The sequence below is a fragment of the Callithrix jacchus genome, chromosome X (genome assembly GCF_049354715.1).
Source record: "Callithrix jacchus isolate 240 chromosome X, calJac240_pri, whole genome shotgun sequence".
Classification (NCBI taxonomy): Eukaryota; Metazoa; Chordata; class Mammalia; order Primates; family Cebidae; genus Callithrix; species Callithrix jacchus.
The window spans coordinates 49251703-49265883 of record NC_133524.1 but is presented as its reverse complement, the minus strand read 5'-3'; the positions used below and the strand labels follow the sequence as shown (position 1 = coordinate 49265883).

At 50.0% G+C, this 14181-nt stretch overlaps 1 protein-coding gene, 1 non-coding gene and 1 pseudogene across 2 annotated transcripts; 1 reads left to right on the top strand and 2 right to left on the bottom strand.

Moving 5' to 3' along the window:
- Positions 1–861: 861 nt before the first annotated feature.
- LOC100413308 (dual specificity mitogen-activated protein kinase kinase 2 pseudogene) lies at positions 862–2156 on the bottom strand (annotated as a pseudogene).
- A 2934-nt stretch (positions 2157–5090) lies between these two features.
- On the bottom strand, positions 5091–13384 carry WAS (WASP actin nucleation promoting factor). The gene is made up of 12 exons (XM_035288708.3): positions 13206–13384; positions 12764–12904; positions 11383–11469; positions 11180–11282; positions 11025–11066; positions 10878–10931; positions 9912–10086; positions 8814–8856; positions 8460–8613; positions 7845–8251; positions 7153–7267; positions 5091–5407 (listed from the first exon to the last, which is right to left on the bottom strand). Exons 1-12 carry the CDS (start codon positions 13335–13337, stop codon positions 5352–5354), a joined length of 1509 nt encoding a protein of 502 aa, XP_035144599.1. The 5' UTR covers positions 13338–13384; the 3' UTR covers positions 5091–5351.
- LOC118150827 (small nucleolar RNA SNORA48) lies at positions 12100–12234 on the top strand. Its single transcript, XR_004738960.1, has one exon. It is a non-coding gene; the product is annotated as a small nucleolar RNA SNORA48 (small nucleolar RNA).
- Positions 13385–14181: the final 797 nt, after the last annotated feature.

Below are 14181 nucleotides of genomic sequence, written 5' to 3'. Positions count from 1 at the left end.
CTCAAACTCCTGGCCTCCAGTGATCCACCGCCTTGGTCTCCTAAAGTGCTGGGATTATAACTGTGAGCCACCATGCTGGGCCACAAGTGTAATTTTGTTACACGGATACATTGTGCAGTGGTGAAATCAAGGATTTTACTGTATCCATCATCTGAATAATGTACATTGGGTCTTCCAAAGTGCTAGGATTAAAGGCATGAGGCACAGCGCCCTGCCACAAGTGTAATTTTGTTACATGGATACATTGTGCGGTGGTGAAGTCAGGCGTTTTACTGTATCCATCATCTGAATAATGTACATTGGTCTCCCAGAGTGCTGGGATTAAAGGCATGAGACACCACGCCAGGCCACAAATGTAATTTTGTAACACGGATACATTGTTTAGTGAAGTCAGGCATTTTACTGTATCCATAGCCTAAATAATGCACATTGTAATCATTAAGTAATTTCTCATCATCTACTTCCTTCTCACCTCCCTACCCTTCTAAGTCTCTATTGTTTATCATTCCACATGCTATATCCATGTGTACACATTATTTAGCTCTCACTTACAAGTGAAAAGATTCAGTATTTGTCTGTTTCTGAGTTGTTTTGCTTAAATTAATGGCCTTTAGTTCCATCCATGTTGCTGCAAAAGACATGATTTTATTCCTTTTTTTTCTTGCTTTTTCTCTCCCTGTTTTGTTGTCTAAGGAAGCAGTCTCTGAGACTACACACAGCAGCATCACCTGTCCCTGGAGCCAGGGGCACCCTGGCTGGACAGGCAGGAGAGAATACCCCGGTTCCTGCATACGCAGTTGCCGGCCACTGTGCTCTCCGCAGGAGTGAAGCAGGAGGGTGGGTGGAGGCACAAGCCTGTCCTCAGCTGGAAGGGCGGGGCGTGGACAGGGATGGTGGGCAGGTCACCAGTGGGACGTGGGGAGCTTGGCCACTGTCACGCAATGGTGAGCGTGTGTGTGTGGGTGTGCTGGGCTGCTTCAGCCGCAGGGTTTTACACACCAGCCGACAAAATCCACTTCTTCCACCTCAGACCACTTGATGAAGGCATGGTTTGTGAGCATCTTCAGGTCTGCCCACTCCGCTGGGTTCTTGGTGGGGCATTTATTGACAAACTCCTGGAAGTCCAGGGTGAACACAACGTTGGGCAGCTTAGGAGGTGGCTCGTTCACAATATAGTCCAGCAGTTCAAAGATGGCCATGGCAGGCTGGCTGTCCATGCCATGACCTCTGATGGGGCGCCTGGGGGGTCTCGGCCGAGGCGAGATGCTATGAGGCTCTCCTCCTGCCCCGTTGACCACAGGCTGGCCTTGGTGTCGGGTGGGAGGGATGGGGTACCTTCCAAAGGGCAGATCCACCAGGGGCAGGCCCATGCTCCAGATGTCCTACTGCACGGAGTAATGCATGCACTGCAACCACTCTAGAGCCACATAGGAGCACGTGCCCAGGAAGGAGCTGGCTATGGAGTCAATGAGCTGCCCGCTCACCCCTAAGTCGCACAGCTTGATCTCCCCTCTGGAGTTCACCAAGATGTTGGAGGGTTTCACATCTTGTGCATGATTCTGGTGCTTCTCTCCGAGGTACCCCAAGCCCCAGAGGACCACAGTGCTGACTTTCCCCAGGATCTCCTCGGGAATCCTCTTGGCCTTTTTCAGCACCTGGTCCAGGGAGCCACCAACCATGTGCTCCATGCAGATGCTGATATCCCTGTCATTGTAGAAAGCCCCGTTAGAAGCCCATGATGTATGGTAAGTTGCACTGGAGCAGGACCTGCAGTTCTCAGATGATCTGGTTCCAGATGGCTGGCTTGATTTCAAGGTGGATCAGCTTCCTGGCCATGATGAGTCCCGAGGGTCTGTGCTGGACTTTGGTGACCACCCTGCTGTTGTCCACACCCAGCTCTGAGACCCTTTTGAAGTAATCGTCTTTGAGCTCGCCAACCTTGGCTTTCTGGGTGAGGAAGGCTTCCAGCCTCTTCTGCTGCTCATCAAGTTGCAGCTTCTTCAGCCTCTTATGCAGGTCCACCAGGTTTGCCTCGGAGGCACCTCGCTGGCGGGGGACGAGCCCTTGGTGATGGCAGAGTTGATGGTGAGCACCTGCAGCACCGGCTTCCTCCAAGCCAGCATGGCGGCTCTGCCGGCCAGCAGCGGCAGCGCCTCTAGCCGGGGCCCATAGGGGGCGGGCCGGGAGCAGGTGGCGCCTAGGCAAGCAAGCCAGGGGCTGCGGCGGTGGCCTAGGGGGGTGTTGGGGCTGCCAAGGGTGGGCGGTGCTGCGGGCTGAGGCGAGGGAGCCGCCTTCGGTCGCCGCTGCCATTGCAGCTGCAGCCGCGGCCGCCGCCGAGGCCTGAGCAAGGCTGACCCCACAGAGGGAGTCCGAGTAGGGCAGGGGAGGCCACCGATTTTATTATTTTTTAGGGCCGAATAGTATTCCATTGTGTGTACATATCATATATTTACATATATATATATGTATTTTTTTTTTTAGACGGAGTCTCACTCCGACTCCAGGCTGGAGTGCAGTGGCGTGATCTCGGCTCACTGCAACCTCTGCCTCCCGGGTTCAAGTGTTCTTCTGCCTCAGCCTCCCAAGTAGCTGGGATCACAATTGTACCATGCCCAGCTAATTTTTGTATTTTTAGTGGAAACAGGGTTTCACCATGTTGGCCAGGATGGTCTTGATCTCTTGACCTCGTGATCTGCCCGCCTTGGCCTCCCAAAGTGCTGGGATTACAGGCTTGAGCCACCGTGCCTGTCCCCTACATTTTTTTTTTTTTTTTTGAGACGGAGTTTCCCTCTCTCTCCAGGCTGAAGTGCAGTGTTGGGTCACTACAACCTCCACCTCCCAGGTTCAAGCAATTTTCCTGCCTCAGCCTCCCAAGTAGCTGAGATTACAGGCATGCACCACCACGCCCAGCTAATTTTTGTATTTTTTAGTAGAGACGGGGTTTCACCATGTTGGCCAGGATGGTCTTGATCTCCTGACCTCGTGATCTGCCTGCCTCGGCCTCCCAAAGTGTTGGGATTACAGGTGTGAGCCACCATGCCCAGCTGAGGTAAGCATTATTTTTATCCTCACTTTACAGACGGCAGAAACTGAGGCCCAGAGGTCAAGCAGCTTGCTCACAGTTCTTTTACCCAAGTCTGGGCCTGCTCTGGCCAGCCTCATGGGGGTGCAGGGCTTGTTTGTTGAAGGTCTTTTACAGGACAAACCCTGCCAGAGGGGCCCCACAGAATGCTAGATTTCTTTATGTGTGGTGTGTGTGTGTGTGTGTGTGTGTGTGTGTGTGTGTGTATTTATTTTTATAAATAGAGGCAGGGTTTCACCATGTTGGTCAGGCTGGTCTTGAACTCCTGACTTCAGGTGATCCGCCCGCTTCAGCCTCCCAAAGTGCTGGGATTACAGGCGTGAGCCACCGTGCCCGGCCAGAATGCTAGATTTCTAAGGTTTCTGTGGGGGACTGGGAGTAGGGAGAAATTATACTGACGGATCCTTTCTAGACCCAGTGCCCTTCTGGGCTGGGGACCTGGTCAGGTGGGGTGAGGAGTGGTGTGGGAGATAAATAATAATGAATCCAAGAAAACCTGAGACTCCCTCCTTTTCTAGCTTGGGGTAGTTCCCCCTTCAACCTAGAATTCTTCCATTGCTCTTGCGGATAGAAGCAGCCTGCCCTCTCTAGAGTCTCCCTCACCTTTATCTTCCTCCCCACTACCTTTCTCCTTTTCTCCTCCTCTAAAGGCAGGATGTCTGAGATCTCGAATTCACCAGATTTCAGGAATCAGGAGGGGCAGGGAGCTCAATTCTAGGCTTTGATGTGCCACAGTTTCTAATTATGCCCTTGGAAATAGCTGTAAACACCAAGGATAGTTTTGAGTTACTCCCTTGTTTCTGGGAGCGCAAGTCCTGGAGGCGGCAGAGAGGTGACTCAGTGGGATCCCAGTTGGAAATCAGTTACCAACATTGTATAGATGAGGAAACCAAAGCTTGGAGGTGAGGCATCTTTCCCGGGTTCTAGAGTAGATCTGTCTGATTATTAAGTCTTTGCCTTTTCCAATGCAATTGGCCAGTGTCTGATTTGCACTGGGAACTGGACAGAACCAAATTTTAAAAATGAAAGGGGAATGCTGCTCATCAAGATCCTGGTGTGTGAGTTGTTATGGGGATGGAAAATGGGGAGGTGTGGTCATTGAGTATGCTCTTTATCTAGTATTGTGTTGATTGAATAATTTTTTTTTGAGACATAGTCTTGCTCTGTTGTTGCCCAGGCTGGAGTACAGTGGCATGATCTCAGCTCACTGCAACCTCTGCCTCCCATGTTCAAGCAATTCTGCTGCCTCAGCTTCTACTAGTAGCTGAGATTACAGGCATGCACTACTATGCCTGGCTAATTCTTGTATTTTTTAGTAGAGATGCAGTTTCATCATGTTGGCCAGGCTGGTCTCGAACTCCTGACCTCAGGTGATCCGTCCGCCTTGGCCTCCCAAAGTGCTGGGATTATAGGCATGAACCACTGTGGCCGATTTAATGATTTTTTAAAAAAATAATTAAATGCATGACATCTGGCCTCATGTCAAGCTTTTTCTCACCTCAGGGCCTTTGCACTGGCTGCTCCCTTTGCCTGGAACCCTTTTTCCCCAAATATTCACTTGGCCGACATTTCTGTCTCTTTAGGTACAGCACCACCATCACCTCCTCGAAGTAGCTTTCCCTGATCTCTCCATCTGAATATTGTTTCATCTGTATCTCTGCCTTACCACTCCACAGCATTTATCATGAGTCTGCAATTATTTTTTTATTTCTATTTGATTTCTTGTTTCTTCTCTGCCTCCTCCCCTAGAATGTGGATTTCACCCCATAAGGGCAGGAATTTTTGGCTGTTTTCTTCCACTGCTTGATCCCTAGCCCCTAAAATAGTACTTGGCAATAAATGTTTATTGAAAGACAGAGGGGCAGAAGGAAACACAGAAATACAGGCTAATTGACCAAGGGAATAAATTAGTGAATGAATATATATATATACATGTAAGGCTAAATGAATAAAAGGAACTTTGGTGGAAAGAGACCCACATTTGGAATGTAAACAGACTGAGAATTATAGAGAGACAAAAAGACAATTCTTTTAATTTTTGTTTAAAAATCCTTGAGTGAAGAGAACTGAGAATTTTTTTTATAAAAGGGGCCTTGGGATTGCTAGGGTGAGTGTGAGGACCAGGCGGCAATAACAGCATTGGAGGGGTTGATGGGGAAGAAATGAGGGTTGAAGGCCTGGAAGAGGAGAGTGGAGGGTGGGCACAGAGCAGGTAGAAGGGGAGCCATTTCCTACAGGTAGGAGCGCAGGGCAGCAACAGCTCAGCCACTCAGTCATCCCATTCATCATCTTCATCTTCATCGCCAGCTTGGTCCTCCCCTTCATCTGGAGGGAAAGAGAAAGATGCCCTGGGAGGTTGGTGGGGGGCTTCATAGGGTCTGGGAGGTAAGGACTTGACCCTGGGGGGCTGAGGTCTCCTGCTAGAAGATGGTACATTAGAGTTTCCATTTGGGACAAGAGAGGAATTATAGGTAGGGTCTGAGTTCTAATTGGAGTTGAAGTTTATATTGTCAAAAATGTGGTTAGTCCAGATGTTGTCAAATAAAGGGTTAATGTTAACCTATTTATTGGAGTGAATTTAAATATTATTAGCAAAGGCAGGATAATTTATTATTGTTTTTTGTCTGGTTAATGCTAATATTTTTGACACATAATGAGGTTAATGACAATAACATTATCAAAATTAGCTGGGCGTAGTGGTGCACCTGTAGTCTCAGCTACTCAGGAGGCTGAGGCAGGAGAATAGCTTGAACCCAGGAGGCAGAGGCTGCAGTGAGCCAAGATCGTGTCACTGCACTCCAGCCTGGGTCACAGAGCAAGAGTCTGTCTCAAAAAAAAAAAAATCATTGTCAAAAGATGAAGTTCCTATAATATTGTCATATAATAGATTCACCTTAATCTGTGGACACACTGTGGTTAATGTTGTTAACATTAATGTCAAAATTGGAGTTAATTGTATTATTATCATTTAGTGGGTTGAGATTAATATTATCATCATATAATGATTAGTGACAGTATTACTGACACATTAAGAGAGTAATAGTAACATTATCATAAAAAGATAAGGTTAACAGTCAGGCATGATGGCTCATGCCTGTAATCCCGGCACTCTGAGAGGCTGAGGTGGGCAGATCACTTGAGCCCAGGAGTTGCAGAACAACCTGGGCAACATAGTGAGCTCTCATCACTACCAAAAAAGCATCAAAAATGAGCTGGGTATGGTGGTCCATGCCTGTAGTCCCAGCTACTCTGGGAGCTGAGGCAGGAGGATCGCTTGAGCCTGGGAGGTTGGGGCTGCAGTGAGCCATGATTGCACCACTGTACTCCAGCCTGGGACACAGAGCAAGACCCTGTCTCAAAGCATTTAAGAAAAAATATTACATTATAAGATTATTATCTCATAATGAATTAATATAAATCTGTTGACACGTGGACTTAAAGTTAATATTATTGTCAACAATGGTGTTCTTCATAATATTTTCATCACATAGTGGGTTAATGTTTCTTTTTTTTGAGATAAGATCTCTGTCACCCAGGCTGGAATGCAGTGGCACAATCATGGATCACTGCTGCCTTGACCTCCCAGGCTCAAGCAATCCTCCCACCTCAGCCTCCCAAGTAGGTGGGACCACAGGTACTTGCCACTATGCCCAACTACTTTTTTAAAATTCTAGTTTTTGTGGAGACGAGGTCTTACTATATTGCCCAGGCTGGTCTCGAACTCCTGTGCTCAAGGGATCCTTCTGCCTTGACATCCCAAAGTTCCTGGATTACAGGCATGAGCTACCGTGCCCGGCCAGCTGATGTTACTGAACATAAGGGAATAACCTTAATATTGTGGACACACCCTGGCATTAATGTTAATATTATTGTCAAAGTTGGAGTTAATTATATTATTGTCACATAATGACTTAATGTTAACATTGTCAAAAAGGAGACTGACACAAGATTCATGTTAATGCTGTCAACAGATGGGACTAATGTCAGTATTGGTGGTGACTGCTGGGATTGTTTTGAGGCCAGTGCTAGCCCTGGGAGCCAGGTTTGAGGCCCTGGCAGGATCAACTCACCGGAGGAGTGGATGGCTCTGCTTCTCTTCTGCATCACATTCATCAGGGCCCCCACCAGTCCCTCTGAGCTCTGAGGTGGTGGCTGCAGTGCTGAGCTCTCTGTGGTACCAGGGGTCTGCAGCAGGCAGGGGTCAGCACAGAGGGTTCAGGGCCTGGGAAAGGAGCATTTCTCCCTGCCCCTCCATCATTATTTTCCCTTCCACACACTCCAGTCCCCTTCAAGGCTCCCCATCAACTTTTCTTTCTTTTCTTTTTTTTTAGAGATGGTGTCTCACTATGTTGCCCAGGCTGGAGTGCAGTGGCTATTCACAGGCACGATCCCACTATTGATCAGCACGGGAGTTTTGACCTGCTCCGTTTCCCACCTGGGCCAGTTCACCTCTCCTAGGCAACCTGGTGGTCCCCCGTTCCTGGGAGGTCACCATATTGATGCTGAACTTAGTGCGGACACCCGATCAGCATAGCGCACTACAGCCCAGAACTCCTCGGCTCAAGTGATCCTCCCATCTCAGCCTCCCAAGTAGCTGGGACTACAGGCACATGCCACTGTGCCCGGCAACTTTTCAACTCTATCACTGAATCCCCAAGGCCTGGCACTCTCCTCGGTCCTGGCCTCAGTCCCCCAGTATCTTGACTTGCAAAGGACACCCCAGAGTCCCAGACCCCCAATCCTCCATCTTGCCTGTCCTCACCTTGTTCAGCTGAATTCCCTGCCGGATTTGATCCAAAAGTGCTCCCCGACCCCCACCAGGGGCCAGGCCCCCACCAGGCACCAGAGCAGGAGGGAGTGGGGGAGGGGCTGGTCCATCCCCGGAGCTGGGCGGAGGTGGTGGTGGTGGCGGTGGCGGTGGCATGGGTGGCCCACCAGCTCCAGGGGGTGGAGGGGGCAGTGGTCCAGAACGTCCAGTGGCTGGAGGAGGTGGTGGTGGAGGGCCCCCTCGGCCTGGGAGTGGGGGTCCCCGGGGCGCTGGTGGAGGTGGGGCAACCCCCAAAGGTACAGGGGGCAGTGGACCAGAACGACCCTTGTTACCCCCCACAATAGGGGGCCGGGGGGGCTGGTTCCCTCCTCGAGATGGTGGTGGGGGTGGTGGAAGCGGCTCTGTGGAGGGGGGAATAACACATAGCTGTAACTCTCACTGATACCTTCTGAGCCTTAGTTTTGCTCATTTTTAAAATGGGATCCCCCCCACGACCAACTCCTGATTTAAACGGTATAGGTGCTCCCATAAGGATAGAGTGACTTAGTGAATCTCTTAGCTGTGAGCTGCTAGGGCTGGAGAAAGGGGCATATAGAAGCAGGGGCTCACCCTGGCGCCTCATCTCCTGCCGCACAGCCTCCAGCCCACCCTGGTCCTCAATGAAGTCGTAGATAAGTTTAGAGGTCTCGGCGTCAGTGAGCTGGGCCTCGCTGATTCCTGCCCTGGAGAATAGACTCCGCAGATCTGGGTCAAGGTTGTTCACCTGCCCAGGAGGAAAAAGGCCAGGGGCAGGAGTAGAGGAATAAGGTGAGGAGAAAATCAACACGAATTGTCCATCAGGTCCATCCCAGCGAGGGATCTGAGAGCGGGTGGGAAGGGCAGAGTCTAGGAGTGGGGTTTCAGCAGTGGTCTGTGGAAGGGTGGGTAGTTTAGTGGAGTCCAAGAGATTCTGAAGTTACTCACGTCAAATCCATTCTGGGGGTCCCACCCTACGTGACTGACATGCCTGAAAGAGGTGAAGAGACTCCAGTGAATCCTCAGTGCCCCTCCTTCCCTCCCTTTGTAGTGAAGCCCTCTTGTCCTCTCCTGCCCAGAAAGACTCTGAGGGACCAGAATTAACAAATGAGACTGAATGAGTGAATGAGTATGAGCAGGAGTTATGGAATTAGAAGGGATCCATAGTTTGTGGTGCCAATCCATCCATCCCTCTTTCCTCATCTATTCACCCATGCATGTGTCCACCTATTCATTCACATTAATCTGTTGGACCACTGATCCACCCATACATCTGTTTCTGCAACTGTCTGCCCACATATGTCTGTTCACCCATTTGTCTACCAATCTGTCCTCACACACACTTGTCCATCTACCTACCCATGTGCCACTTTTCCATCCATCCACTCACTCATTTTTCTACCCATGCAACCACACACTTCTGTTCACTTATCCATTGAACTGTCCATTCATCCACCTATCTATCCACCTGTCCATCACCATCCACCTTGTCTGTGAACCAGTCAGCCTGCATATCAGTCTGTCCACACACTCATCCACTCACCCATCCATCTACTCACCCACCTCCCATCAACCCATCAACCCGTCCATCCAACCACTTATCCATTCATTCTTCAACCTATTCATTCTTCCATGCATTTATGCATCCATCCACCCATCCACTCAGCCACCTACCCACCAGCCCACCTCATCCATCATCTACCTCATCTATTCATCCATTCATCCACCTGCCCACCCATCTTCTCCTCTAACAGCCCACTCAGAGTGGGCCCAGGGTGAGGCAAGTGAGGTGCCTGAGGTGTAAAATTTAAGTGAGTCAGGAATTACAGTTGCATGCTCCTAAGAGTGAATACCTCCTTAAATTTTTCACACTTACTGCCTTATTTACCTCTCTCTAGACCCAGCCCTACACCTACCTATCCATCCACTTATTTACCCACCCAGTCACCCAGCCATCTGCCCATCCTTCCATCCACTCAGCTGTTCACTTGTTTATGTGCCCCTCTGCCCCAGGAATCTATGGGCCCACTGGGGAGTGATTCTCACTTGAATCCACTGGGTGCACCAATATCAGCTTTGCTGATCTTCTTCTTCCCTGAGCGTTTCTTATCAGCTGGGCCAGGTACAGGTGCTGGGAGTCCACGGTATCGTGAACTTGTGATGTCAGGGTTCTGGATGTCTACTGTCGCCAGCCCCAGGGACAGCGGACCAGCAGGTGGGCCTGTGGGGAAAATAGGGTGGTTGGCCCATTGACCCACTTACCAACCAACCAAAGCATAGGGGCAAGAAACAGAAGCCTTGGGGAAATCTGTGTGTGTGTTGGATGGTCATGGAGGGAGTGGGTGAAGGGTTCAAGGAGGGTCTATAGAGAAGTGAGTGGATCCTGCAAACCATTCATACATTCACTGATTCATTCATTATTTTCATTCCCTCATGGTTTATCATTCACTGGCTCACTGACTAATGAATTTGTTAACATTTTCATTTACTGATTTATTTATTCATCCTGCTTTCTTCACTGACCAAATTTGTCTTGTACTCGTTTATTCACTGTTCATTCATTCACTCATTCACGAATTTACTCAGTCATCCATACACCCTTTCATTCATTTATCCACATACCCATTCACCTATGCATCTATCTTTTTTTTTTTTTAAGATGGGGTTTCACCATGATGGCCAGGCTGGTCTTGAACTCCTGACTTCAGGTGATCCACCCACCTCGGCCTCCCAAAGTGGTAGGATTACAGGCGTGAGCCACAGCGCCCGGCCCACTTATGCATCTATCTATCTACTTAGACTTTCATCCTCCCATCAATTCATCCCTCCACTCAGCCATCTGCCACGAATCCACCCACCCGTCCATCGATCCCCACATCCATGCACCCACTCATCCATCCACATACCCATCCATTCACCCACTTAGGCACCCATCCAACTGCTCATTCCTCCATCCACTCTTCCACCTACCCACCCATCCATCCAGAGACACAGGGAAGAATCAGCACGCACCTCCTTGGTCTCCACCTGGGTGTGGGGGCAGGGGTGGGAGCCCTCCTCTTCTCTCTGGGAAGATGGGATGTGTCAAGAGCTATCACAACTCTGCCACAGGTTCTTGGGATAGCCCCTTATTACCCCTACTTGTACTAGAGGACTCACCTTCATTGGCTGGTGTTGGTGGTGGGGGTAGTTGGTGTCTGTCTGTGGATAGACAGATGGATTGGGAGTGAAAACCATGAGAGGAGACTTTTCTAGTTTCCCATACTTACACTCACTTCTGCCCAATTTCCTTTCCTCCCCTGCAGCCTCCTCACCTCCACTTTGCCTCTGATTCCTTTTTTGTATCTTCTCCTGCACCAGGGCCTGGAAGGCCTGGGCCTCGCCCTCGTCTGCAAAGTTCAGCCCCGCTTGGCAGTCCTGCACATACCTTGGGGTCAGCCACCTCCCAGGTCCCCCGCAGCTTTCCCATCTCCTCTCCAAAACCCAAGTGAGGCTCAAGGGCTGGTTGGTCACTTACATCTCCAGTGAAGGTGTGGAAGAAGGGGGTGGGGGTGGAGTAGACAAGCTGTGAGTACAGCTCCTGTTCCCAGAGAAGCCGACCAGCCTGGAGAGGTGTAGGGTGGGAGACACAGTGGCACTGAGGCAAGCCGGGGGTGGCAGGCCTTTGTTAGCTGGGCAGGGAGCAGGGTGTCTGGATTTGGGGGTCTCATAGTCTGGTTTGGAGATTTTTAGCTCAGTACCAGAGAGCTGGGGAATCTAACAGTGTGGATGTGGGGAGTTGGGGTACAATCTAGGAGTCAGACACTTTTGTGAGAGGTTTGGATTTGGGGTTCAGGGCCCTAGATGTGGGACTCGGGAGCTTGAATTTCATAATTTAGGACTCTAGTCTTAGGAAGTTGAGACTCATTCAGAGACTCAATCTGTGCCCTTCCCTGCCACCCCAGCCCCAATTAATGACAGGTAGGATTCTGGTATTTGGGAGTTAGAGTTGAGATTTGAAGTTCAAACACATAGATTTGGGAGTTTTGTGGGGAGTCCAGCTAAAGTAAGTGCAATTTGGGGTTTGTGGAGAAGAGTCATGGCTTAGGAGTTTGGTCAAGCTTTGACAGGCTTGGGATCTTGAAGTTATGCTGAGTCCATCTTTATGGGTTTAGAAGGATGAATTTGGGGCTTAAACCTAGAAAGTTCAGGTTGGGGGATTGTGAAAAAGACTTTTTTCTTAAGAACTACCTTGTGTCCCTGACCTGGGTAGAGTGGCATCTGGTTGGTAGTGCCCATCTCATATCAGCCAGGGACAAAGCAACCCCTTGTTCATCCCAGCTTGGCTCTTGATCTGTGCCTATGCCTGGTTCATGCCTTGGACACATAGGTTAAAAAAAAAAAACTACCTTGGTATTTGAGTGTTCAGGAATTTTAATATGGGAACTCTGGGGTCTGTGCTGTGGATTTAAAAGGACAGATGTGGAGTTCAAGGATCAATGGAATATTCAAGTTTGGGGTTTGGGGAACTGATTTATGACTTAGGAGCTTGGCAAACATCTGGGGTTCAAGAGTTTTGATGAAGGATTCCTGGGATGCAAAATGTTGAGTTTAGAATAGATTCAGGTATAAATACAGTGCTCATTTCTTGGAATTTGTAGAAAAGATTAGGCTTAGGCAGTATACTAATAATTGGGGGGCTTTAGAGATTTTGATATGGAGGCTGAGGCCAGTCATTGTAGACTTAGAAAGGCAAGCTACAGTTTGCCATCTGGCTGAGTCTTTGGTTCTGGGGCTCAGGGATTCATTAATCAGGTCTGAGGTCTTGGGGCGATGGACACAGATGGACACAGATTTGACAGATCTGGGTTTGTGAGTTGAGAACTGGCTTGCAAGTCCAGTAGGGGGGTGGGAGTCACCTGAAGGCCATAAAGGCGGATGAAGTAGGACTTCTTGGGGTTATCCTTCACGAAGCACACAGCCCCACAATGCTCCTTGGTCCAGTGCTCAGCTCCAGGGGGCAGCGCCAGGTACAGCTGAACAACTGCGGTGGCCAGCGTCTGGGAGGGGAAAGCAGGGGTCAGTGGAGTCTGGTCAGGTGTAGCCACAGGGTCTTGGAGCCAGACCTGGTCCTTCCTGCCTCATGACAGTCGTGGGCCTGAAGGAAGAACTGCATGCAGCCAGAGGGAAAGCAAGTAGACATTGGGTTCTTCCTGGGAAGGGTGGACGATGACAGGAGATTCTAGGAGAGAAGATGATGGAGAGGGAAAGGAGGAGCGGGAGGAGGGGAAGAAAGAGAAGGCGGAGAGGAAGAGGAGGAAACAGTGAGGACGGGGCGGGGGCAGGAGATCCCCAGCTCACCAAGCATTTTCGTCCAAGCATCTCAAAGAGTCGCTGGTTCTCGTGGTCCTGGAGGAGGGTGGACGGTATGTTCTGCTGAACCACTGGTGCTCCTCGGCCCCCGGGCCTTCCTCCCATTGGGCCCCCACTCATGGTGCTTTCTGTCCTTGTCTTCTCCAGTGAGGCTCTGGGTGCAGGGTAAGAAGAGGAACTTCCGCAGTGAGCAGCAAGGGAACAGGAAGTGCAAAAACCCACAAGGGACAAGTGAAACAAGTACTCCAGGGGCCCCTTGGTGGGCCTGGCCTCCTCCTCATTAGGCCAAGCTTGGGCCCTCTGCCATCAGATTGGAACCCTCTTCCACTTAACTGCTTAGACCCATCTTTTGGATCAGCTTGGGTCCTCCTCCTCCGTCTTTCTTACTCTCTGGGGCCTATCTCCTCTGACTGGCTCAGACCCTCCTCCCTCTGGCAGGCAGTGAGAGCTTAGCCATCAGCAGCACATCTGTGTGCAGGGCTCCCTGTGGCAAAGAGTAGCCATGGGCCTGGGTGGCCTCCTTTGTAAGGCACCCAGGTAGCCTGAGACTAAGGCTCTAGGTCCCTAGTGCTGAAGGGTTACTACAGTAACATTTTTCCTTTTGGCCAGGCGCGGTGGCTCACGCCTGTAATCCCAACACTTTGGGAGGCCGAGGCGAGCAGATCACTTGAAGTCAGGAGTTAAAGACCATCCTGGGCAATATGGTGAAACCCCATCTCTACTAAAAAATACAAAAATTAGGCCAGGCACAGTGGCTCACGCCTGTAATCCCAGCACTTTGGGAGGCTGAGATGGGTGGATCACCTGAGGTCAGGAGTTCAAGACCAGCCTGGCCAACATGGTGACACCCCATCTCTAAAAAATGAAAGAAAAAGAAAAAAAATTACCAAAATTATCCAGGCATGATGGCACACACTTATAGTCCTAGCTACTCAGGAGGCTGAGGCAGGAGAATCACTTGAAC

What these genes read in the sequence shown, in the direction of transcription:
- WAS (XM_035288708.3), bottom strand. Translation starts at nt 13,337, where the DNA reads ATGAGTGGGGGCCCAATGGGAGGAAGGCCCGGGGGCCGAGGAGCACCA. An exon ending in TGCTTGGACGAAAATGCTTG is followed by an intron (nt 12,905 to 13,205) that starts GTGAGCTGGGGA and finishes TTCCCCTCCCAG; the next exon opens with ACGCTGGCCACCGCAGTTGT. An exon ending in GGTGCACCCAGTGGATTCAA is followed by an intron (nt 8,857 to 9,911) that starts GTGAGAATCACT and finishes CACCTCTTTCAG; the next exon opens with GCATGTCAGTCACGTAGGGT.